The 25,565-nt window shown below is 43.2% G+C and overlaps 1 protein-coding gene across 2 annotated transcripts in view; it reads left to right on the plus strand.

Annotated features, from left to right (window-relative positions):
- Positions 1-25,565, plus strand: part of LOC126470635 (cuticlin-4) — a 253,555-nt gene that overhangs the window by 189,396 nt on the left and 38,594 nt on the right. For both annotated transcript variants that reach the window (XM_050098614.1, XM_050098615.1), the window contains exon 3: positions 382-430. In XM_050098614.1, coding sequence (XP_049954571.1) covers positions 382-430 — 49 coding nt within the window. The remainder of the gene's footprint in view (positions 1-381; positions 431-25,565) is intronic.

A 25,565-nucleotide genomic window follows, 5' to 3' on the forward strand; every position in this document is an offset into this window, starting at 1 on the left:
GCACGCCCGCGTAACGTATTCCAATCCTCCTCCCTTCCTCTAACACCCTCCTTACTGATTCATCACAACGTCTTGACACTCCCAGAAAGATGCATATTCACCTTTACTCAGTTGCTGAAAGACGTCTATAATTCCAGGGCTCAATGACGTAAATGCAACTATTAAGCATAACGCATATGACTTATGAGAAAAACGAAAAGAAATCAAACAAAGCCTTGAAAATTAGAAAGTCAACAAACATCTCAGGCAACAATCAGTGCGAGTACTTGACTGGTGAGAGATGCCCTTGGCCCATTCCAATTGAAGTAGCTAATTGCTGTCTGTTTAGTACAAAGTGAAGTATGCGTTTCGAATGATGTTTTTTTCTTTCTTTGTTAACAGGCTGCTGCACTGGCGCCTCTCAGTACGGGAGCTCAGATTCCAGACACGAGTAAGTAGAATTATCTTCTCGTAATCAGTACCTCATCATCATTCCGTCAAGCCATTAGCCCACTGAAATCGACAATCTTCAATACAGTGATTGAAAGTACTCTTTTAGTCTATGAGTCACTATGTATATCTATATTAGTATATATCAGGATTAGTATTTTACCACAAATATTGATTTTTTAATTTGTTTGTCGCCTTTTTGTAAAAACTGGTAATTGAAATTATGCACGTGCAATCAACTTGAAAATTTTATCTTAGGGTCCTAAGAGGGTTGTAAGATCACTGAACTACGGTGATTAAATATTTAAAATTTTATTATTTAAAAAGTTTTTAACGTCGCACAATCAAAACTAAGTATTATTTGCTAACATGCAGTCCTATAAATCAAAATTTAGTTATAGGATATTATATCTTTTATTTCCAATGAGAAAGCCAGATGTTTTGAACAGCTCCTGAACATTTCATAGCATTAGGTCACGTGCTTTTTGATGAAAGGCTTCTGATAATCCAAAAAATGTAAAACCGCGAAAGTGCTGTTCAAAGATTTAGTTGATATATTTCAACATGTAACAGAGTTATCTGTATTTTAAATTCCTCCATGCTGATATTCCTCATCCTCCAGGTTTCTCTTCTCCTCCCTTGTAATCTGTCTTCCCTCTATTTGTAGATCAAAAAGTGCTGTGCCTGCATTTTGATCCTGCTCTGATCCATGGTGTAAAATGTTTTTGCAGTAAAAAACAGCTCTCTTCAGCACCTCAGTTATGCCAGTATTTGTCGCAGTGAAATATGAAACTGCATCGTAGACACCTATTTTTAGTGCGTTAAATGCATAGAATATACTTTTTGAGTATTTAATCCAGATTAAATTACCAGGATTTCACTCGCACTCTGTGTATTCCTATGAAGACACTTGCTCAGTAAATCAGTGTTTGCAATATAAGTTGAATATGGGCATAACTGCATTCACAAAAGGTTATGGTAGTGAGTAATTATGTGAATATGGTTCATTTCTTATGTTGTGCTCACAGCATTCGACTTTCGGGTATAGATTATGCATTGGTATACTTGGCCGATGGATAATTTTTGAAAGTAAATTACACACTCAGCACGCCCATTTCCTTTAAACTGTTTACATTATTTCTACTAGCTGACCCATAAAATAACTGAAGACAAATAGTTTATTTAAGAGTAAGCCAGTCTATTCCTCCTAGTGCTTTTCCATTCTCAAGTGCTTAGTCTTTCTTCTAGTTTAACAAGTGACGGAGCCTACCACCAAGCCACTTTTGGATGTGGCCAACATATTCTATCCTTTCTGGTGTACTGAATGGTTTATTATTTTATTAATGGCGACAATATCAGCATTTATTACAATGCAATGTCCTTCAGCCAAGCAGCTGCTGCATCCACAGGGACACTATCGCCATTAATTATGTAATCACACTTGGCGGTGATAAAATGACGATACAAAATAACAATGGTCTTCGTAAACTTAGTTTCACGAATGTGCGAGCAACTGGAGTGTGACTGTGTGATGTATGGAGGTTTGGAGCGGCACTGGGAGCGTGCTCGATAGTCGAAGTGTTTAAGGCGACCGCTCCTGATAAGTGAGAAATCTGGGTTCGAGTCCCGGTCCGGCACAACTTTGAGTTGTCACAAGTAGTCGACGCAAACATGTATTCACCATAAATAAATCCAATTCACGTTTATTATCTATTACAACTTTGAAAGAAGAAGAGTCCCCATCACCATTTCCCAAACGTCTGAAAATGCGGGCGTGGCTGTGAGTGCAGAGTTAAATATTTTAATATTTTAAATGCATCTCTAATGCTGCTATCAGGATAAAACTTATACATAACATAGATTAAACTCTTTAAAATAACAAAAAATATTTTTGAAAAATCGATTTTTCGAACATAGACCCGTGACATCTCCCCTTAGAGCGCAAAACAGAAGGATTATCATGAGCTGCTCGAGCCGGAAAAGTACTCACGTGGGTAATATGTCAGCAGCTCGTGTTATATTTTTATAATCCCAGATGCCACTTCTTAGTTTCGTATTTTCGTAGAAACTATTTTGACAATGAGAATGCATATTTTAAATGCAGTAATTTTGGAATTCTGTTTGAATTCTGGTCATGAGTACATTATTAAAAGCCGTTTACAAGAGGAGGGGTCCGCATCCGTAGATGAGTGGTCGGCGTGTCTATTGCGTCATGGAGGACCAGTGTTCCATTTGCATTACAGTCAGTCATTTTCTCTTGGTGGGAGAACTTGAATGTTGTGCACTTAGGCGAGTAACGATAGCTGGGGAGCTACTTGAAAAAGAAGTAGCGCCTCTGGTTCGGAACGACACCAACGATCCGATCAGTGCTGTGTTAACCAAACGTGCCTCCATACTGACGTCCAAATGATGGGCACGCAAATGGATGACACACTGATCCTGGATCCTTCGTGTACTTTTTAACAGATGGGGGAGGGCAGTTTCCTTCTGTGCATTTGCTTTCAAATCCATTGAACATTTTCGCGAAACACTTACTTGCTGAATAACAAATCATACGGGTAATTTAAGGTTTAAACGTAGTCATTTTTTTCACGTTGATGATACGTTTCGTCACAGCTTGAAACCTGTGGTTATGGCGAAGCTATCAGATGCAGTTAAGAAATGTTTGTTGGATGAAATATTTGCATCTTCCCTCTCTTTCCTACTGCCAGTCTTCCCTTTCACAACGAAAAGTTATACGCCATACTTCTAAGAACTTGGATGAGCTGGTGGAGTGTTGGAGTCTGCGCTATTTATAACTTGTACCTTAAATGCAACTCTTGCGTGTAGATAGATGGCCGGCCGTGATGGCCAAGCGGTTCTAGGCACTTCAGTTTGGAACCGCGCGACCGCTACGGTCGCAGGTCCGAATCCTGCCTCGGGCATGGATGTGTGTGATGTCCTTAGGTTAGTTAGGTTTAAGTAGTTCTAAGTTCTAGGGGACTGACGACCCCAGATGTTAAGTCCCATACAGCTTAGAGCCATTTGAACCATTTGACAACAAAATGAAAGGGTGGAATTCGGTATCGGAACTCCTTTCAAATAACGCCAAGGGGCTGCCGATCTTGGCTGCTTTCAACTGTAGGATCTCCATTAACAATGTCGCACGCCCCTATTATATGGGTGCATCACGGAGAAGGAAGGAAGGACAGAAGGCAGGAAGATCAGAGTTTAACGTCCACTCGACGACTACGTCATTAGAGACACAGCGCAAATGCGGATTAGGGAAGGATGGGAAAAGTAATCTGCCATGCTCTTTCAAAGAAACTATCCCAACATTTGCGTTAAGCGATTTAGGGAAATCATAAAAAGCTTAAATCTGCACGGCCGGACGGAGGTATGAACCGTTGTACACTCGAATGAGAGTCCACTGTGCTAACAACTGCGCAATCTCGGTCGGCACACCGAGAAGAAGTTCGAGATTTAACCAAAGACATAATCGCACGGTCTGGCAGTCAGAAAGTATACGTCGATACCTCTCGTTCCCTTGCATGAAATGTTGGCGCATTTCTATGAAATCATAAGTTTTCAAGGATATATCCACTGTTTCTGTCAGCAAAGCGACTGACTGTCAAAGGAAATCCATAGATGTAAATGGTGGTACCCGATGCGACATGAATCACTGATGGTACCTCACCTGCTATGTTAGGGTTCTCATCACATTGGAAAATACAGTGCTTACGAATGATCCCATGTAGTCTCTCGACATCAGCCGCACGCTTTCACGCATTTCTGAGTGCGTAGCTCGCATTTGTATTAGAGTTCTTAATGGACATTATGATTTCTGTGAACTCTTTGACAGCCAACATCCAATAATTTGAAACTTGGACTGGAATCCGTGTCTGTTTAGATAGCATGTTGTACTTACTATTCCGTGTCTGTTTAGATAGCACGTTGTACTTATTAATAAGTATTCGAAGTTTTATTAGTGCAGCATCTCAAAGACAGAAGTCTCGAAAAATGATTGGTGACGAACTATAGTCTTGTGAAGAAGTGCAAGATCTCATCTAAGCAGATACAAATTCTAGTTCACGTTTAGAATTACCAAGACACGGTCATCAACGAGGCCGTGAAAATATAAGAGTTGTTTAAAATTTTGATAGAGATGCGGCCTTGTCGTTCAGCCGTGCATGGAAGTGGAGGGTTGCTACCGAGAGACTACAGGAGAGTCAGTCAGAGCAGGCTCTTACTCAGGGAATGTGCATAGGTAAGCAGAAGTAAAGGCTATCAGTTCAACAAAATACCTGGAATCATAATTACAAACAACTTAAATTGGAACGATCGCATGGATAATGTTGAGGGGAAGGCAAACAAAAGACTACATTTTATTGGCAGAACGCTTAGAAGATGCACACGACTACTAAACAGACTGCGTCTATTACACATGTCAATCCTCTGCTAGAGTATTGCTTTACAGCAGTTAAAAAGAGGGTAGCTCGTTTTGTATTGTCGCGATATAGGGGAGAGAGTGCCATGGATATGATACGCGAGTTGGGGTGGGAATAATTAAAACAGAGGCGTTTTTCATTGCGGCGAGATCTTTTCACGAAATTTCAATCGCCAACGTTCTCCTCCGAATGCGAAAATACTTTTATGGAACCCACCTACATAGGGTGAAATGATCATTGTGATAAAATAGAAAAATCTGAGCTCGCCCGGAAATACAGGATGTATCAAAAAGAATCATCCGATTTCAGAAAAATATAACAATTATGTTATTTGAGATTTGTGTGTGAACATCGCACTGTTGGAAGGAGCAAACTCTCGAGTTTTACATGATTCTCGCTAGGTAGCAGCAGTGTGCCCCCACTTAAGTTCTAGAAAATTATGTCGGAACAACAGAAAGCGCTTAGTGTTCTTCGTTTTTCAGCGTGACTTTCGTGCTAGGCATGGTGTGGATCCTGCTACATCACAGGGCATTAGACGATGGCATGAACAATTCCGAGAAACAGGTTGTTTGTGTAAAGGCAAATCGCCGGGCCTTCCCCGAGTGTCTGACACAGACGTGAACGCAGAGAAGGAACAATTTGAACATCGCATTGACATGTGCCGTGCATCTCAAAGGGGGAATATTGAACACCTACGAAAAGGTATGAAAAAAACTTGTTGAGTTTCCCACTCATCAAAAAACAAAATTCATTGTATATGTTTATTAGTTTCAGAAATATAGACGTGCCAAATCGGACGCTTCTTTTTGATACACCATGTATTTCAGTGTTCGTTTTTCCCGCACGCTGTTAGCGCGTGTAACGGTAGAGAAACTGTGTGAAAGTGGTTCGATGAAACCTCTGCCAAGCACTTATGTGTAAATTGCAGAGCAGTCATGTAGATGTAGATGCAGGAATCCTCCATCGCCGTTCTAGCCAATGTTCTAGTGGAGGCGGTCTGCAGGTGCCTTCCTCCGATCTGCTATGAACTGTCAACGGTGTATGTGTGTCGTGTTGATGACTGTGATGAGCGCGTGTACAGTGTAGTGTTGGGTTTGTTTTTAATGGATGGAGAGAAGGGAGAGCGTGAAACCTGCTGCCGGCACATAGCCTACTCATCTCAAATAACATCAACGGGACTGCCCATCCGACGACGGATCACCATTAACAGTGTCATATGCCCTCACTTGATGAGACACTGTGGAGAGCTTTGGACTTTAATCCAGGGCATTAGCGCAAAGACTGGTGAAAAAAATGGCTCTGAGCACTATGGGACTTAACATCTATGGTCATCAGTCCCCTAGAACTTAGAACTACTTAAACCTAACTAACCTAAGGACATCACACAACACCCAGTCATCACGAGGAAGAGAAAATCCCTGACCCCGCCGGGAAAAAGACTGGTGATCAAGAACGTTAGGCCCCATCTCTCCTTCCCTTGCCGGGCGATAGCTGGTAGTGAAAAGTTTCCACCACGAGGATTCGAACCGCGTTACTAGCGAATCGTGCGCCACTGCACAGGCGTTGATTCCATGTAAGTTAGGCAGTGGCCTCGGCTACTGCAAGATCCCCTCGCTTCTAAGCTGATACTGTTATTAATCAGCTTAGCCGCGAGTCCGTAGAGGGTTGTATATGTGACGTACAGTATAACTGGTCAGCATTTCCACTCGGAATTTGCAAGTGTTAAGTCGGACCTTCCTTGATCCGCCTTGATGTCGTCCCGTGCAGATTCTTCGTTGGTGCATTGGATGTCTCTGTCGATGGAAGCTAATTATCTGAAATTGCTGTCGATCAACTCTGGGGTATCTATTTACTCGAAATTAACATTCAGAATGCCGTAATAGCATTTTATTCCTATTAGATCAATAATGAAACACTCATGTCACAAATTACTCGTAACCGAGAGCATGGCTACCGTCGAACAAGAAAGGAAGAGCTCTTAACGCCGACTGCCGACTTTGGCGCTCAGTCCGTATCTCTTACTAGATTCGTCACAGTTCGTGGATTTCCAGTCAAGTTCGTACTTACTAAGATATGCATTTGTTAATGAACGGGTGTGAATTTTAACGAGGCAAAATTATGATAAATAGTTTTAAACATCCAGAGGCTCCTCCTAGTATTCATTTTGTCATAAATGGCTTTAATTATTAAATATACATAAACAAAATCGGTGACTTTGGCGCCAAGATGGCGGTACTTCCCGTCATGTATATTTCCCAGGCTGACGCTTGTTGCTACGGTCCAGAACCGAGCCCCACCCCACTACGCGCGACATATGGTCGCTTCGTCTCCTAGCCAGCCAGCGTGGGAAATGCTCTCCGACTCATGGCCAGTACGGACTACAGCACTTCCCAACTATCGTGAATACATCAATAAGAGACAATAACTTATTTAAACTGGTAAAAATGTCTTTCTCACGTAAGAGGCACCTTACACTACGGAGGGAGTACAGGAGACTATACACCATAACATACATTTGATGACAACAATGACGCTCCGGGTGACGTCATCGTTGGCGCCGCTCTAGTCTTTAGTTGCAATGTGTACTGCTACATCATTTGCACCCTTTCTTTCACAGACTGTTGTTTCCCTGACGAAGACAATGGAGGATACTGTCGATAGTTTGCGATTTTATACAAGCTGTACTTCAGCGAGAACATTTACAGAACAAATCCGTCACGAAAGTCTTAGCGGTCATCCCATCTCCGCGTCAGCCAACTAATGGTCTTTGAAACAGCTGCCTCTGTATCACGCACCAGCGTGTGTTAGTGGTATCGGCCACGCTGCATCTCACTCTTGCACTGCAATCGAGGGAGAGCTGGGAGGTATTAGAAAGGCAAGGATGGGAGGCATTGGCGTCGTCTACGACGGGCGGCAACCGAGAGCGAAGTGCGGTCGCCGCTGCGCGCCTGTCCCCGTTTGTGCTCAGGGAAGAGAAATGGAAAGTGCCCAGCCGAGCTGCCGCTCGCTTTCTTTCCCGTTTACTTTCCCAGAATCCAATCACTACGCTGTGGCTTTACCTAGCTTTGGCGCCCAAACACTGCCACTGTGATTCCCCACATGTCTAAAAATTCGCTGTACTGCTATATACAGGGTGTTACAAAAAGGTACGGCCAAACTTTCAGGAAACATTCCTCACACACAAACAAAGAAAATATGTTATGTGGACATGTGTCCGGAAACGCTTACTTTCTACGTTAGAGCTCATTTTATTACTTCTCTTCATATCACATTAATCATGGAATGGAAACACACAGCAACAGAACGTACCAGCGTGACTTCAAACACTTTGTTACAGGAAATGTTAAAAATGTCCTCCGTTAGCGGGGATACATGCATCCACCCTCCGTCGCATGGAACCTCTGATGTGCTGATGCAGCCCTGGAGAATGGCGTATTGTATCACACCCGTCCACAGTACGAGCACGAAGAGTCTCTACATTTGGTACTGGAGTTGCGTAGACAAGAGCTTTCAAATGCCCCCATAAATGAAAGTCAAGAGGGTTGAGGTCAGGAGAGCGTGGAGGCCATGGAATTGGTCCGCCTCTACCAATCCATCGGTCACCGAATCTGTTGTTGAGAAGCGTACGAACACTTCGACTGAAATGTGCAGGAGCTCCATCGTGCATGAACCACATGTTGTGTCGTACTTGTAAAGGCACAGGTTCCAGCAGCACAGGTAGAGTATCCCGTATGAAATCATGATAACGTGCTCCATTGAGCGTAGGTGGAAGAACATGGGGCCCAATCAAGACATCACCAACAATGCCTGCCCAAACGTTCACAGAAAATCTGTGTTGATGACGTGATTGCACAATTGCGTGCGGATTCTCGTCAGCCCACGCATGTTGATTGTGAAAATTTACAATTTGATCACGTTGGAATGAAGCCTCATCCGTAAAGAGAACATTTGCACTGAAATGAGGATTGACGCATTGTTGGATGAACCATTCGCAGAAGTGTACCCGTGGAGTCCAATCAGCTGCTGATAGTGCCTGCACACGCTGTACGTGGTACTGAAACAACTGGTTCTCCCGTAGCACTCTCCATACAGTGACGTGGTCAACGTTACCTTGTACAACAGCAACTTCTCTGACGCTGACATTAGGGTTATCGTCAACTGCACGAAGAATTGTCTCGTCCATTGCTGGTGTCCTCGTCGTTCTAGGTCTTCCCCAGTCGCGAGCCATAGGCTGGAATGTTCCGTGCTCCCTAAGACGCCGATCAATTGCTTCGAAGGTCCTCCTGTCGGGACACCTTCGTTCTGAAAATCTGTCTCGATACAAACGTACCGCGCCACTGCTATTGCCCCGTGCTAATCCATACATCAAATGGGCATCTGCCAACTCCGCATTTGTAAACATTGCACTGACTGCAAAACCACGTTCGTGATGAGCACTAACCTGTTGATGCTACGTACTGATTTGCTTGATGCTAGTACTGCAGAGCAATGAGTCGCATGTCAACACAAGCACCGAAGTCAACATTACCTTCCTTCAGTTGGGCCAACTGGCGGTGAATCGAGGAAGTACAGTACATACTGACGAAACTAAAATGAGCTCTAACATGGAAATTAAGCGTTTCCGGACACATGTCCACATAACATCTTTTCTTTATTTGTGTGTGAGGAATGTTTCCTGAAAGTCTGGCCGTACCTTTTTGTAGCAGCCTGTATAGTCACAATGTAACGGAAAAGAAGTTTCAAAATATGCCCATCTTCTACACTGTACAACAGCACTTAATGTGCAAATCCTACGTTTTACGTGACACGCGAGTTCATTTATTCCAACACTTGACAGAAAAAGGACCGTAAACAGAAACATAGAAATATGTATCTGCAACATAGAGTGTAGTCTCCAGGTACATCCGGTGGTAAAAACTGCAGCCTTTCTTTTATACATTCTGTACTCGAGGAGAAACTGCAAAGCTGCTGGTTTGCTAGGAAGGTATTAGAAATGAAATTAAGGATCGGGTCACTGTTGTCTATTCCGAGGGGTAACCGAGGGCTAGTTGTGATCGCCACCAATCCCTGTACGCATTTACACATGGTGAACATAAATAGACGCTCACATGTCCTCTTTATGAGTCCAGTCGAAAATATAGTCCAGAGCTTTGAATTTCATACGAATTCGGTTTAACCGATGACATTTAGAAATTCTTGAGGTAAGAAAACCGCTCCAGTAATTTTTTTTTCTCCCTGCTAAAGTTGTTGAGATGATCATGAATTTTATTATTTTTTCTGAATAAACGTGTCTAGCAAATGCCAACTTGAGCAAGACAATATTGACATTAATGACGCCGTCAACAAAACTGAATTTTTCATATCTCTCTGTCTGCATTGTCCCGGGCGAAAGAGATTCGTAGTTTTTACAAAAGGTTTCGTTATTCCATACTAATACTGACACATGCTTATATGGGATGCGAAGCACTCCTTACGTCGTGAATGGGTCGTGTTCCTCTGCAGATAATGTTAGACTCAAATTTTGTTTATCTGTAGGTAATTTTTACTGTTAATTTTGTAAAATTCAGCCGTTTTTATTGATATTCTGATAATGTGTGGAAGGAAGGTATAACCTGAAAGAACCATGTTCGTCGTCTCGGACGTGGCCTGAGCTCCCTCCGCTTTACAGCCCCCATTTCGGAGTATCAGAATGTAGTTGAGGTGTTGCATCTCAATTTTAAGATGTATAAACTTGTAATTACACATAAAATGATCTATGATATGTATTATCAAATCTTATTTCCGGTTGGGGTGGTGATTCGAGCGCCTATTCAAGTGCAGAGCTGTCCATGTTAGTTTCGTGTACAGTGTGTATCAAAACTACTGGCAAAAAGCTTGAGACAGTTATTAACACCGGGAAAAGAAAATGTATCACGTACATATCTGTCCAGAAAAGATTCTCTTTTTAATTTATTATTGTGCAACGGCATTTATGTATTTACGGTTGTCAGCTAACAGTATTTCTTCACAATGTGATCGTCTCACGGAAAGTCACAGAATAAGCTTCTACACATGCGTGAACTAGTTGCTCCACTGACTGTCACATCCTTTTAAAAAGCCGCAGAGAGTTTCTGCACCTTCCGCAAATTTCCGTAACACATTGGTAAAACGTCTCTGTAGCTAGATTGCTAGGTGAATAAACTAACTCTTCGAACTGTCGCAAACGATAAAAATCGAAAGGATGGAGCTTGAGGGAATGTGCAGATCATGGAACACGTCCTCCCTTCACTGTACAGGATGTTTTACTATTATAGGTAAAACGAAAGGGGCGAGAAGAGGACAATGAAAGAAGCAAATAATTCTAAGAAACATAGGTCCAGAAACCAGTGGTTTCCCCGGTACGACGTATTACGACTGAGTACATAAACACGTTACAACAGAGTGCCTGAGGATTCAAACTTCAGGTATGTACCTAAGGACAAACATTACAACAAGTCTTTCACATGGCCACCGTTCATCTGAAGCCAGGCTTCAGCAAGTGTCCCCAACGACGTCCGTACACGTCCAAAAATCCCAGGCGTGTTTCGAATACACTGACAACCATCCACAATGCGTACCCGGAGATCATCGACACTATCAACAGGTCTGAAGTACACTAAAGTTTTTAATTATCCTCACTCACACACACACACACACACACACACACACACAAATCCAACGGGCTCAAGTCGGGGAATCTGTGCAGCCAAGGTATTTGTGAGCCACAAGCGAAACACCTGCCGAAGATTCGTACTACGTATTCCTGAACAGCCACATGAATGTGTGCTGGTACACCATCACGCACGTACCACATATGCGCCCTTTCACCATAAGGATAATCATAGTCACGCGTAAACCATGCAACATATACGTAGCCTTAGATAGTAACTGTGTTGTAACATTGGCGTGACTGCACTTGTTCACACGTCGTGTATGGGACACGAATGGTCTCCGGACCTAAGTTTATTTAGATTATTTGCTTGTTTCATAGTGCTCTACTCGCTCCTTTCGTTGTACCTATACACAGGGTGTTACAAAAAGGTACGGCCAAACTTTCAGGAAACATTCCTCACACACAAACAAAGAAAATATGTTATGTGGACATGTGTCCAGAAACGCTTACTTTCCATGTTAGAGTTCATTTTATTACTTCTCTTCATATCACATTAATCATGGAATGGAAACACACAGCAACAGAACGTACCAGCGTGACTTCAAACACTTTGTTACAGGAAATGTTAAAAATGTCCTCCGTTAGCGAGGATACATGCATCCACCCTCCGTCGCATGGAATCCCTGATGTGCTGATGCAGCCCTGGAGAATGGCGTATTGTATCACAGCCGTCCACAATACGAGCACGAAGAGTCTCTACATTTGGTACTGGGGTTGCGTAGACAAGAGCTTTCAAATGCCCCCATAAATGAAAGTCAAGAGGGTTGAGGTCAGGAGAGCGTGGAGGCCATGGAATTGGTCCGCCTCTACCAATCCATCGGTCACCGAATCTGTTGTTGAGAAGCGTACGAACACTTCGACTGAAATGTGCAGGAGCTCCATCGTGCATGAACCACATGTTGTGTCGTACTTGTAAAGGCACATGTTCTAGCAGCAGAGGTAGAGTATCCCGTATGAAATCATGATAACGTGCTCCATTGAGCGTAGGTGGAAGAACATGGAGCCCAAACTAAAATGAGCTCTAACATGGAAATTAAGCGTTTCCGGACACATGTCCACATAACATCTTTTCTTTATTTGTGTGTGAGAAATGTTTCCTGAAAGTTTGGCCGTATCTTTTTGTAACACCCTGTATAGTGGAACAACCCGGATACCTGTTACGATACAAATCAGCCGTTTTGATCTCCTCGAGAAATGTGAGTAAAGTAAGCTGGAATCACATCTCGTACGAAACACATGATCCTTCACATAGCCGGCGCTCATTACATAAAAAGCTTGCAACGGTACATCTATAGATTGGCTTTTGTTAGTAACTTCATGTAAAATATTCTTCCCATAATAAATAAAACGAGAAGTCAGATATATATTCACATGACGTTTTTCCTTGTTTTGTATGAGGAATCCATTTCCAGAATATTGTCAATGAATTTCTAATATCCTCTGTAGATAGTGTGACCTGTGCAGTGACTATTCCGTGTAGCCAATGCGACAGGGAAAGGTAAATGACAATTTTCTTTTACGGTGACTTCGTAAATTGCGTGCTTGCTTGAACAGTGTGCAGGTGACCATTACGTAAAACATTAACAGAAGGATAGGTGAATTCCACTTACGAGACGGTAAAATCTCGGTTTGCAGAAATCTACTAATGGGAGCTAACGGCTACGTCAGCTCTCGAACTTTTCGCAGAGTTGACCTCTAGTATCAGCCAGTGGTTACATAACCTAAGGTACACACATAGAAATTGAAAAACAAAACAAAATAGATTTCGTCAGCAACATTTCAATGGGATAAGTCACTGAATGCTAGAAATAGTATTTTAACAGTTGCAACTACAGAGGTTAATTCTAGAAGATACTGTTTCCTTTCTAAAAGTTTGTTAAGTAGCCAGCTTTTAAGCCACAGCAAGCTTATCATCAGATTAAGTCATGCAGATTACACTGGAAATCACGATGATCATCGATGGAATCTGCTACTTTTCTACAGTCACCTCTGCTACTAGAACAAGAGCGAAGCACGTGGATAGGAACTGTTATCAACATTTGCTTGCCGTAGCAAGAAAGAGAATGGGAACAATTTTTCTTCAAGAATATCCTCGAATTGCATCGCAGATATAATTGTCTAAAAGTTAGAAATGGATACTATAGCGCTGCTCATATCTTTACGTACGTGCATGGCCCGCTTCATCTACATCTACATGCATACACCGCAAGCCACTGCACTGCGCATGGCAAAGGGTACCACGCACCATTACTTGTCACTTCCACTATATTCGACACAATCGTCTTGAGAGAATCGGCAGCTGTTTCAGATGATTAAGATAATTCTCATTTATTGCACTGAGTTCCAACTGAAACTGAACAGTAAATGAGAATTATCTTAACTAGTCATTTCCTTTCCTTTTCAATTAGCAAATAGAGCGAGGGAAAAACGACTGCCTTTAAGCATCCGTAAGAGACGTGATTTCTCTCACCTTACCTTCGTGGTCCTAACGCGAAATATACGTTGCCGGCGGTAGAATCGATCTGCAGTCGACCTCAAATACCGGTTCTCTAAATTTCAGCAATAGTGCCTCACGAAAAGAGCGTCATTTTCTTTCCAGGGATTCCCATCTGAGTCTGTGCTGAATATGAAGCATTACACGTATTGCAAATAAACTTAATGTCCCCTTGCCCCCGCCCCCTTACCGGTTTAACTTTGATTTAGCTCACTCTTGCAGACACTGTCACCAAAATCATGCACACTTTTCGCCTTGTCAAGTCTGTGGGTCTGAATTTTTGACACTTGTCATCTGATTTCTTTGCGCTGAAATCTCACGGAGCGCTGCAGCATGTTGATTCACGTAAACATTATTACTGCGAGGAATGCTTCGTGAGTGCAGTTCGTAAACTGACATTTTCGTTCGCCATAACAGCGTTGTTACCGGAAGGTCTGTGCGTCAAAAAATGGTTCAAATAGGTCTGAGCACTATGAGATTTCACAACTACTTAAACCTAACGAACCTAAGGACATCACACACATCCATGTCCGAGGCAGGATTCGAACCTGCGACCGTAGCAGTCGCGCGGTTCTGGACTGAAGCGCCCAAAACCACTCGGCCACCGCGGCCGGCTCTGTGCGTCACCTTTAGGCGTTACGAGAGGCCAATACATATTTGCTGTAACGTTAAAGCTGGTAATTGAGGTGGCTGTGTGTCCTATAGTATGGGCACCGATATTAAATTCGGCGAATCGATGAAATCGTCGGAAATTTGTGGTAAGATCTTATGAGACCAAACTGCTGAGGTCATCGGTCCCTAAGCTTACACACTACTTAACCTAACGTAAACTAACTTACGCTAAGGACAACACACACCCCCATGCCCGAGGAAGGACTCAAACCCACGACGGGAGCAGGGGGGGGGGGGGGGGGGGGGGGAAGGGAGGAGCCGCGCGAACCGTGGCAGGACGCCTCGGACCGAACGGAAAAAGCTAAATCCCAAGAACCAACTCTGAAGTTAACTAGTTATGTATTTTCTGTCTTTGAACATAAGCGACTGTACAAGAACTACGTACGTGGCACAGAGGGACTGCAGAAGGATTTCGTCCCACGGGAGGTGTACTGTTACAAGTGCCTACGGGAGGTGTACTGTTACAAGTGCTCACTGCGGAAAGTCGAGACGAGAAAAAGTAAGAAGTTCTACATCACTGGTCAGAAATCGGTAGTCCAGCTTCGGCGCACCTATGACTGACGCCGAGAGAACCGTCTGTTCAAAAAAAATTTGGTGTTTTATAGGCTAAGATCTCTCTTCTCCACCTTCTTGTGAGGTGAGACAGGCGGTCAGTCCCACGTGACGGTTTTCCGAGAGCATAATGGAACTATTCCGAAGCATTTACGTCTACCTTCGTGTGTCGCCGCGACGGAGGAGGAGGAGGATATTAGTGTTTAACGTCCCGTCGACAACGAGATCATTAGAGACGGAGCACAAGCTCGAATTAGGAAAGGATGGAGAAGGAAGTCGGCCGTGCCCTTTCAATGGAACCATCCCGGCATTTGCCTGAAACGATTTTAGGGAAATCACAGAAAACCTAAATCATGACGGCCGGAGAGGGGTTTGAATCGCCGTCCTCCCAAATGCGAGTCCAGTGTGCTACCCACTGCGCCACCTCGCTCGGCGCCGCGAGAAAGGGTTACTCGCCTTTTTTTTAGTATAAATAATATTAACAATTGTCGCCAGTACGGCGTTTGGTGGGGGCGCGGCTACACTGTTGTTACTCCTTCTTTGCTGGAGTGGAGACCCTCTACTTGAACGCCTTTGCTCAGCACTCCCAAGCCGTTTTGGATTACGAGTTCGCACGAATGGAAGTCAGCAACCACGAGCTTACAGGAGGTGTCATTCAAATGTGTCCCTGGAAACCTCCACGTGACCAGCAAAGTCCCACCGTGGTCGAGCGAATCATATGAGCAGTTCTGCGGATTGAACTAGACTCGGTAGGACCCACAGAAAGAGCGTTTGCGTTCCTACTGTTTGTTCACCTGTATCAATTCGCGCTTCTGGTTTCGACTCTCCGCTTCTCCGAGATTAACACTGGCGACTGTTGCTGCAGCTCACGACAACTCACGTAATAAATATAAATAACAGATGTAGATTTAAAAAATTGTGACGACACTTTTAATGGTCTTTGAGAGTCCTTCTACTTAAAACGCCACTGATGTGGTTGGCAAGGAGGTTTCTAAGCACAGAGGCGTTTATTCGGCGACGTTTACAATGTGTGGATATTACGAAAAGCAGCTTGCTCCATATTCTACAACTGCATACACAACTGCATACTTCTAAAATCAGGCTGTCTCAAGAATTCAGATCTACCGACTGCACAAAATACTGAGAATTCATCAGTCGGATGTTAACGAATCAGAAAGTATACAGTGGATTCGTCAAGAGTATCATCTTTAGTGATATAATCTTTTAACTGGTTTCGTTAAAAAGTAGTTTTAGATTATTTGATTGTAATATTTTGAAGAAAACACCAGGAACGCAGTAATAGTGAACAGAAAGTTTTGCCGCTACGTGTTATGCAGTCTCGTCCGAATAGTGGTTGCATACAGCAGAGGGTGAAACCTGGCACGTAGCGACAACACTGGGCCTGTTAAGAGACAAGGTCTCCGATTTGTGAGTTTTCGTAACAACGAAGTGAATTAGTGACGAGCAATTTGCGATGTGACACTTTTTTCTAAGAGAGTTTCTGAAGTTTCACGCGAACGGTAACAAATCATAAGCAATTCCTTATCTTAAAACCAAGTTTCAACACATATATTTTGAAATACAATTGCCATCATACGGTGAAGCCATGGAAAATTATGTTGCAACACTGAGAGTCACGGAGGCCATTTGAAAAGTATTAGATTTCGTATGTAATCGGAAGGAATTTATTTTTCAATTTGATATAAATTCTTCAAAATATATATATATATATATATATATATATATATATATATATATATATATATATATATATATATATATATATATAAGTAAGACTGCCCAAGATAGATAATTATATGTATATAATTCTTTAATAACGTCAAGTTGAATGGAAAACATCTATTTCTGGCACTCTTATACTTTTCATGGCTTTATATGTGAGTCTATTGCAATACGTTGAGCTGTGGTAGCTCTTTTCTCCAAATATGGAGCGTAAATATTGTGGCGGCGTCCTCGAGGCCTCAGCTGGGTGCTCAGGGTCACGCAGACTTAGGAAGCTTGTGTTAACTGCGGAAGGAAACAGAGGGATGGTAGAGTACGATACTCGTGTAAGCCCTATTAGAAAGTGGACAGTATTTTTACATAATTTCGACAGCATTCGCGGCCGTTATTATGCAAATATTATTTGCAGGCGTGTAGTACCGCGTATTTTTATTGAAAACGCCTCTAACGTTTCTTTGCCGTTACTGATTTATCTACAACTTCCAGCTACTGCTCCCCATAGACGGTGCTCCGACTTAGCGTGATAAAAGGTTTTAATATTCTCGTCATATATGGTCGCCGTCTGTGATTTCAGCCAATTCTCTACGCTGGTCTGCATCTCATTGTCTGTGCCAAAACGTTGTCTTCATAGCCAGCGGTTCACGCGAATAGAGATGAAAATCAAAGGGAGCAAAGTCCGGACTGTATGGTGGATGACGAAATACTTCCCATCGAAAACGCTACGGGAGCGTCTTTGTTGCAGCTGTGAGGCCAACCATTGTCATGGAGAACGGCAATGCCTGATGACAACATTCTCCTCCGCTCGTTCTTAATTGCCCTTCGCAGACGTTGAAGGGTTACGTTCTATGAGGCTGCGGTGATGGTCGTGGCACGTTCCATGAATCCCACCGACAAAACTTCTTTTCGTTCCCAGAACATAGTAGCCCTAAACTTTCTAATGGAGATACTTCACTCCCACATCTTTGGTTTACTCGGGGAATGAGAATGCATCCACTGTTAGGATTGCTCTTTTGTTTTTTTCATTTTCGAAATGAACCCATGTCTCATCCCCAGCGACAATTTTGTTCAAAAAAATCTTGTCCATCATGGTAGCTGGAGAAACGTTAAGGCTGCGCCCATTCGCTGCGTTTTGTGACGGTCGCATCTTGGGAACCCATCTCGCACAGAGTTTGCGGCACTGAAATCTCTTACTCACAATAGTAAAGGGGGCTTGAAATTCCGTGAAACGAATAAATCAACACAGATATTGTGAACCGACGATTTTCTCGAATAGCCTGATACACTCCCTGACATCATCGGATGACACTCACTTCCTCCTCTGACTGCCTGCATCATGAACGTTCAAATGGCTCTGAGCACTATGGGACTTAACATCTCCTTGGTCATCAGTCCCCTAGAACTTAGAACTACTTAAACCTAACTAACCTAAGGACAGCACACAACACCCAGTCATCACGAGGCAGAGAAAATCCCTGACCCCGCCGGGAATCGAACCCGGGAACCCGGGCGCGGGAAGCGAGAACGCTACCGCACGACCACGAGCTGCGGATCATGAACGTCAGTACGTCCTGTGCCATTGGCGCACTTTGATGTCACCCATGACAGTGACAGTTCCACCACACACATTACTTGTTCGTCAACGAATTCAGATGCAGTGCCCCCTCAGCATGAAGAAATCGAATGTCAGCATGCACTTCATAGTTGTCAGGAGACTCTATTACCGAGCAAGGTGACGCAGTGGTTAGCACACTGGGCTCGCATAGGGAAGACGACGGTTCAAACCCGCGACCGGCCATCCTGATTTAGGTTTCCCGTGATTTCCCTAAATCGCTTCAGGCAAATGTCGGGATGGTTCCTTTGAAAGGTCACGGCCGACTTCCTTCCCCAACCTCCCCTAATCTTATGGGACCGATGACCTCGCTGTTTGGTCTCCTCCCCCGAATCAACCAACCAATCCCTAATTTCAACAGTGAGACTCTACTATTCCATGCATGTTTACGTGCTCACTACGCGTTCAGAACTGAAAAGCGCGGTATGACGCGATCGACGGGCATACTAGAGACACTGCCCAACATCTCTGCGCGGAGCTTCATAGAATTTCCTGTTGTTTTAATTTCGCGGCCGATTGGACCTAGAAAACAGAAAATAGCACTCATATGTTTACAGTACCAAAGATTGTCAGTTTACTTCTCACGGCAAATCTGTTAAAATCTCAAGTTTTCGACGAAATCCTCCATCGTCTTCATCAGGAACAACTGACTGTCTCCAAAAGCGACCAACGTCGTTATGGAGCATTTTAAGGAACGCGCATTAAATTTTGCTCCATTTCGCCAACCTTCTTTTTATCGTTATGTTGACGGCACATTTATGGTCTGGCCAGATGACGTCGGAGTTTTGGAGTAGTTCATCGACCACATGAACTACATCATGTTCACTTTCGAGACAGCGGGAAGGAATGCTGCCATTTTTAGAAGTTTCGGTTGGACGAAAATCGGATGGACGGTTCGACCACGCTGTATACTGCAAGCTGTCACAGACTGATTTATATCTCAGTGTGCAGAGTTTCCACAGCCCAGTCTAGAAGACAGCTGTTTCTAACACACAACTATTTCTGACAAGGATCACCCGCATTCCGCGATCAATCAGCTGAAATACGTGTTGCGAAAGAATGGCAATGAAGTTCGAGATATAATGTTAGCGCTCTCCAAGAAACGAAAACGTGAAAATACTGAAGACTCAAATAACGATCTAGCCGTTTGCTTCATATTTTCTATGGTGCTACATCTAGTAAACTAGGTAGAGTCCTGGTAAGAAGAAGCATAAGACCTTTGTTTCGATCACCTAAGAAAATAAAGGAGATGCTATTGCTGATTAAGGACAGTGTCAGACTGCCGGAAATTTATTAGATTCCTTTGTATATGCGGGAGCAACTACATCGGCCAGTCTAGCCGTACTATGACTGCTATGTAGAACATCAAAGGCATATTAAAAATCGAGAACTTAAGGAAGGTAGATTGGGTTTAACGCCCCGTCGACATCGAACTCATTAGAGACAGAGCACAAGTACGGATTGTGTCAAGGATGGTGCATGCAATCGGCCGTGCCCATTCACAGGAACCATCCCGGTATTTGCCTGGAGAGATTAAGGGAAATCACGGAAAACATAAATCTGGATGGCCGGACGCGTGTTTGAACCGTCGTCCTTCCGAATGCGAGTCCAATGTGCTAAGTACTGTGCCACTACATCCGGTGCGAGAACTTGCGGCATCTACAGTTGTTGAGCGCAGTTTCACAAGTAAACACAGAATAGCGTTTAATGGAATTAAAGTCTTGTTAAACGCTTGTCTGGCATAACGGTAAGAAATTATATACACAAGCCTGAATCAGTCTATCTATTGGTGAAAATCACTCCAGTAGATTCTGAGGTTAGCCTTTACATACAAACAGAAAAACGCGGTGGGTGACTTGAATCTGTAACATCTGCGCGGGTGAAACCGCCCGGAAAACGCTAGTATTTAGATAATAATAGCGATAATAAAACATATATCATTTCACACATCACTTTGACACATTACTTTTTTCTTATTTTTTCTCGAAAAACTTAATGCCAGAGCTATGCAGTGTGTAATTCTAACACCTTATCTTCTTTCTGAGTTTAACAGCTCACACATTATAGAGGGATACTGACTCAGTTTTTCAGACTAGCAAATGAGAAGTATCGATACAACAAAATGGAAACCAGACTTCATCATTATGGTTCTGACATCAGCTGACAGTGTTTGCAGTGTCACATTATGAAACAATATGTGTATCGTGTAATGTGTGCGGTGTCTGAAGTGTGAAATGGATGAACAATGTAGCACTATCCTTTTACATTATTAAACACCGGCGTAACACCATTTCGAACAGATTGATGCTGTATTCTGGAGGATGTAGGCTGCAATCTTCATCCGTCCAACCTGGTTTAGGTTTTTCGTGGTGTCCCTAAATTGCTTCAGGAAAATGGCTCCTGTTATATGGCCACGGCCGATTACGTGTTCCAACCGTGTCAAACTACTCTTCCAAGTCCTTTGCTGTCTCTGACAGAATTGCAGTGTCATCAGCAAACCTCAGAGTCTTTTTTTCCCCCCTCCCTGAACGTTAACTGTTACTCCAAATTTTTCTTTGGTTTCCTACAAAACCCAAAAATCAACACAAACAAAGTTTTATGCTGTGATCGCAATCTCCATGTTGATATACAGCAGCGAAAGTGGACAACAAACAGACCAGACAAAGAGGAAATTCGAAGACGCCAAAATCCAATTTTAACAGTTTTATATATTCTTGCATAAAAAAGAAGGAATGACATACGGAAGGAACTGAACATATTCAGTCTAAATGCTAGAGTACAGGGCAATAAACTAAAATCGGAAGAATATATTGAACGAACTGACAATGACAGAATCCCAGAGATCGTTTTGGAGTATAAGACAACGGAATGTAGCTTCAAAATGGTTCAAATGGCTCTGAGCACTATGGGACTTAACATCTAAGGTCATCTGTCCCCTAGAACTTAGAACTACATAAACCTAACTAACCTAAGGACATCACACACATCCATACCCGAGGCAGGATTCGAACCTGCGACCGTAGCGGTCACGCGGTTCCCGACTGTAGAGCCTAGAACCGCACGGCCACCCCGGCCGGCGGAATGTAGCAAGACCGCTCATGAGATGGAAGGGCAGATTTCCTCTAAGAAGACACTGACCTGCAGGCCTAAGCCTTAAAGATGACGATGACGATTATCAGTCCAGTCGAATGGCTGACTGGCTTCTTGAGTAGGCCTCTGCTAATAACTCGTAAATTCGTAAAATCTTCTTACCACTCCAACTGCCGACGGAAATAAAAAAAGGAAGGCAATATTTGGTCACGTCGACTTCGAGGTTGTTAGAAGCGGGGCAGTAGCTCAATTGGACAAGCTTGGGAGAAGAAAGCGGCCACGACGTGTTTAAGGATCCCTCCCGTGATTTAGATAAATGTAAATCAGTATATCAACTCCGGTCGTACAGAGAAGTTGTCGACGAGGTATTATTTCTTTAAAAAAGTTCGTGTATGTGCACATGCTTCTCATGATCAGCCGCAGTAAACATTCCAAGGACGTAATTGAAATTCGTTGAAACATACTGAGAGTGGATTCGCGTAAGTGTATTACCGATAAATTGACTGATGCAGGCTTGTATTTTTCTCGCCAATATGAATTTTCGCTCCTCTGGAATCACGGTAAGAAAGAACTACAATGCGTAGCGCAACTGTTCCAAATGGTTCAAATGGCTCTAAGCACTATGGGACTTAACATCTGAGGTCATCAGTCCCCCTAGACTTAGAACTACGTAAACCTAACTAACCTAAGGACAGCACAAGCAGCCGCGTGGTTCCGGACTGAAGCGCCTAGTACCGCTCGACCACAGCGGCAGGCCTGCAACTGTTCCTTGGTAGCCCTAACGTCGTTAATTACTTGTTTAGCATTGCATCCGCATTGTGAAAAATGTGCAACCTCCGGGGAACGAAGCTTTTTGAGCTATCTAAGTGATGCATGAACTGCCCTGTGTTGAACTGGACGCGTAACAATTAATTTAACAAGCACGCGTATGATAGACCGGCAGCAAGTATTCGAACCAACTCACGTAACACCTCCTCGAGTAGGATGTAAAATTACTGAAACTCCTGTTCATCCCGAAATTATATCAACAAACGTTTCAATTGTCCCTTCTCTCAGTTGGTACTGTCTGTGTATACAACAGATCAAAGGGTATACTGAAGCATTCTGGTTTTGGACGCAGATTGGCACCCATTTATTTATGTGGTAATGTTCGATAAAACGTTGGTTATCTACCATACATTTTATGAAGCATCTCATTTGACAACTGTACAGTTGAACTTGACGATCTGACATAGTGGTTAAAAAGTGGTCTCCTGTTCGAGAAGTACCGGGCGAGGTGGCACAATGGTTAGCACATTGGACTCGCATTCGGAAGGACGACGGTTCAAACACGCGTCCGGCAGTCCAGATTTAGGTTTTCCGTGATTTCCCTAATCGCTTCAGGCAAACGCCGGGGTGGTTCCTTCGAAAGGGCACGGCCGATTTCCTTCCCCGTCCTTCCCTAATCCGAGATTGTGCTCCGTCTCTAATGATCCCGTTGTCGACGGGATGTTATACACTAATCTCCCTCTCCTCTTACTCCTGTTCGAGAAGTGCGGTTTCAAAACCTCATCGGGTCGTTCTTGTTTCGGTTCTCAGCGGGTTCCTTACGTCATTCCGGCCAAATATTGGGATGGTTCCTTAAATAAGCCTCAGTTTCTTAATTCAGTCATCCAAACATTTAAACTAACATTCCAGGCTTAATGGCCTCGACACCGATACGGGTGGGTCCAGTAGTCAAGGCTTGCTTTCAGTAGGACCGAGATTCAGGTCTCCCACCAATCATCCATATTTTGATTTTCCTTTATTTCTCAAAGCCCTTCCAGGCGAGTGCCGAGATGAATGTAGTTCGGCCTATTTCCATTTCTATCATTATTCATAAATTACTGAAATATATATTAGTTAACGTGCGATCAAAGGTTATATGAAGGTGCTATGGATGACTGCATGCTGATGTTCGAATGTTAACAAAAAATAATGACATTACAGTCTAACTTTTCTACATAGTTTATTTTAGTGGGCAAGGTACATGCAGCAATCAACTTGGATAAAACAGGGATCGAAATATTTCTGCTTCACAACGTTCACTGGATCTCTCTCGAGGCACTGTACACATACACAACTTTTTAAATCCAGACATATTAGTTTTGAATATCATTGCTCAACTAATATTCAGAAAGGTATGACTGGTAACCACCTGTCTAATGTGTCTGCATTCATATATAAAAATCTGGAGAAATCATTACATTAACAAATGAAGGAAGATGTCATTAAGGATAACAGCGTTAGCTAACATGGAGAAGCACTGCGGAAACAATCAGCTGTGACCTTGTCCAAGGAACCATCCGGGACGAATGACATAGGAAAATCAGGAAAAATCTCATTCTGGATGGCCGAGTGGGGATTTGAAATCCTCTTGTTCACAAACATGAGTTCGCCCGAGATATCAGATGATACTAGAGTTACAATTATCTATCAACAAATTGAGAACGGGTAAATTACATAATTTATTTGCACATTCTTTCTTGGATTAGACCACAATTCTCACCATGAAAAATCAGAAATGATCGAAACCTATCGCCTCTCATCTGTGTTCCGCAGGACGCCAAGGCCTGCCCTGCATATCTTGAAATCTGCAGTGCAGCACAGCACAATTCCAGAAAATTGTTGAACATTCGTCCTTCCGGCAACTAAACGCCGTGGCTACAAATTGGCTTTTGCCACAGAAATTGGCATTGCTATTGGTGTGTCCTTCATCTAATTGCACTCAGCTGCTTCGTATTGCCATTACGTCTTTTTACTATTATTTACATCCTAAAGTTCAGAAGAGCTTCCACTGGCGCCAAGAGAAACTGTCACAATTAGGGCAGCAGGAAAATGTTGCAGGAATATTCTGTGAGCTCTGGCACCTCCCCAAGACCCTAACATGCTCTTTTCTGGCAATATCTGCCCATCTACTAATAGATGACGACAAAGAAAATCATTCCTCCTCGCACGTGGAAAGGATGTATTTCGTTAAGCAAAGATTGAGAAAATTACTTTCATGCTGCTGGTCGGACAATTCTCTCTTTCGAAAAGCATTCCGAATAGCAGGCGCACGTAATATGCTTAACGCTAACACGTAAAAAAAAAAAATCATAACTTTACGTAAACGGTATTTTACCCATCTTTTTTTATCTTTTTAACATTTGTGTGATAGACGCTCACGTCTTGGGCCGCATTGATACTTGCCTTGGGTCGCATGCGGCCCGCAGGGCGTGGGTTGGTCACCGCTGCTCTAGACTGTACAACTGCAAGCTAGTTTTAAGGCGAGGATAATGCAGCATACCAGCCATATTTGGTCATGAATGTGTATAATTGGGAAGACGATTACAGCAAAGCGCATTCGAGTGTAGCTGTTGTGCTTTGCGAAATGTAACACAGCAGTCACAATATTGCATGTCGGGCCAGACAGATACTATGTGGAAATAGTGAACGCAGGAGTGTTCAAGCAGCAAGGTGTCACAAGCCTTTCCCCAACAGAGGCCGTCAAGCTGTTTTATGTACTTGCCGAAAGACTGTTTCCATTTTGCTTCTTTTTTTCACAATTCAGCACACTTTCTTCCTGTTTTTATGCTTGACCTGCGTTCAGTTTTTGACGATCCACTGGGCCATTTTACCATTAAATCTGAGGGAGTGAGATGGGAAGTTTCCTTTGTTAATGACTTCCAATAGACTTCACACACATTTTCAAACGGTTACGAAACATTTTATCGCTGTCCCCCCTCGTGTATAAAACAGCTTCAAAATTCAGCATCAGCTATGACGTTACAATTTATTACTTCTTTACTGCTAACTCTGTTCGCAGCACACGTTGCAGACAGTACGTGTATGTACCAC

Source organism: Schistocerca serialis, chromosome 3 (assembly GCF_023864345.2).
Source record: "Schistocerca serialis cubense isolate TAMUIC-IGC-003099 chromosome 3, iqSchSeri2.2, whole genome shotgun sequence".
In the NCBI taxonomy this organism is placed as follows: Eukaryota; Metazoa; Arthropoda; class Insecta; order Orthoptera; family Acrididae; genus Schistocerca; species Schistocerca serialis.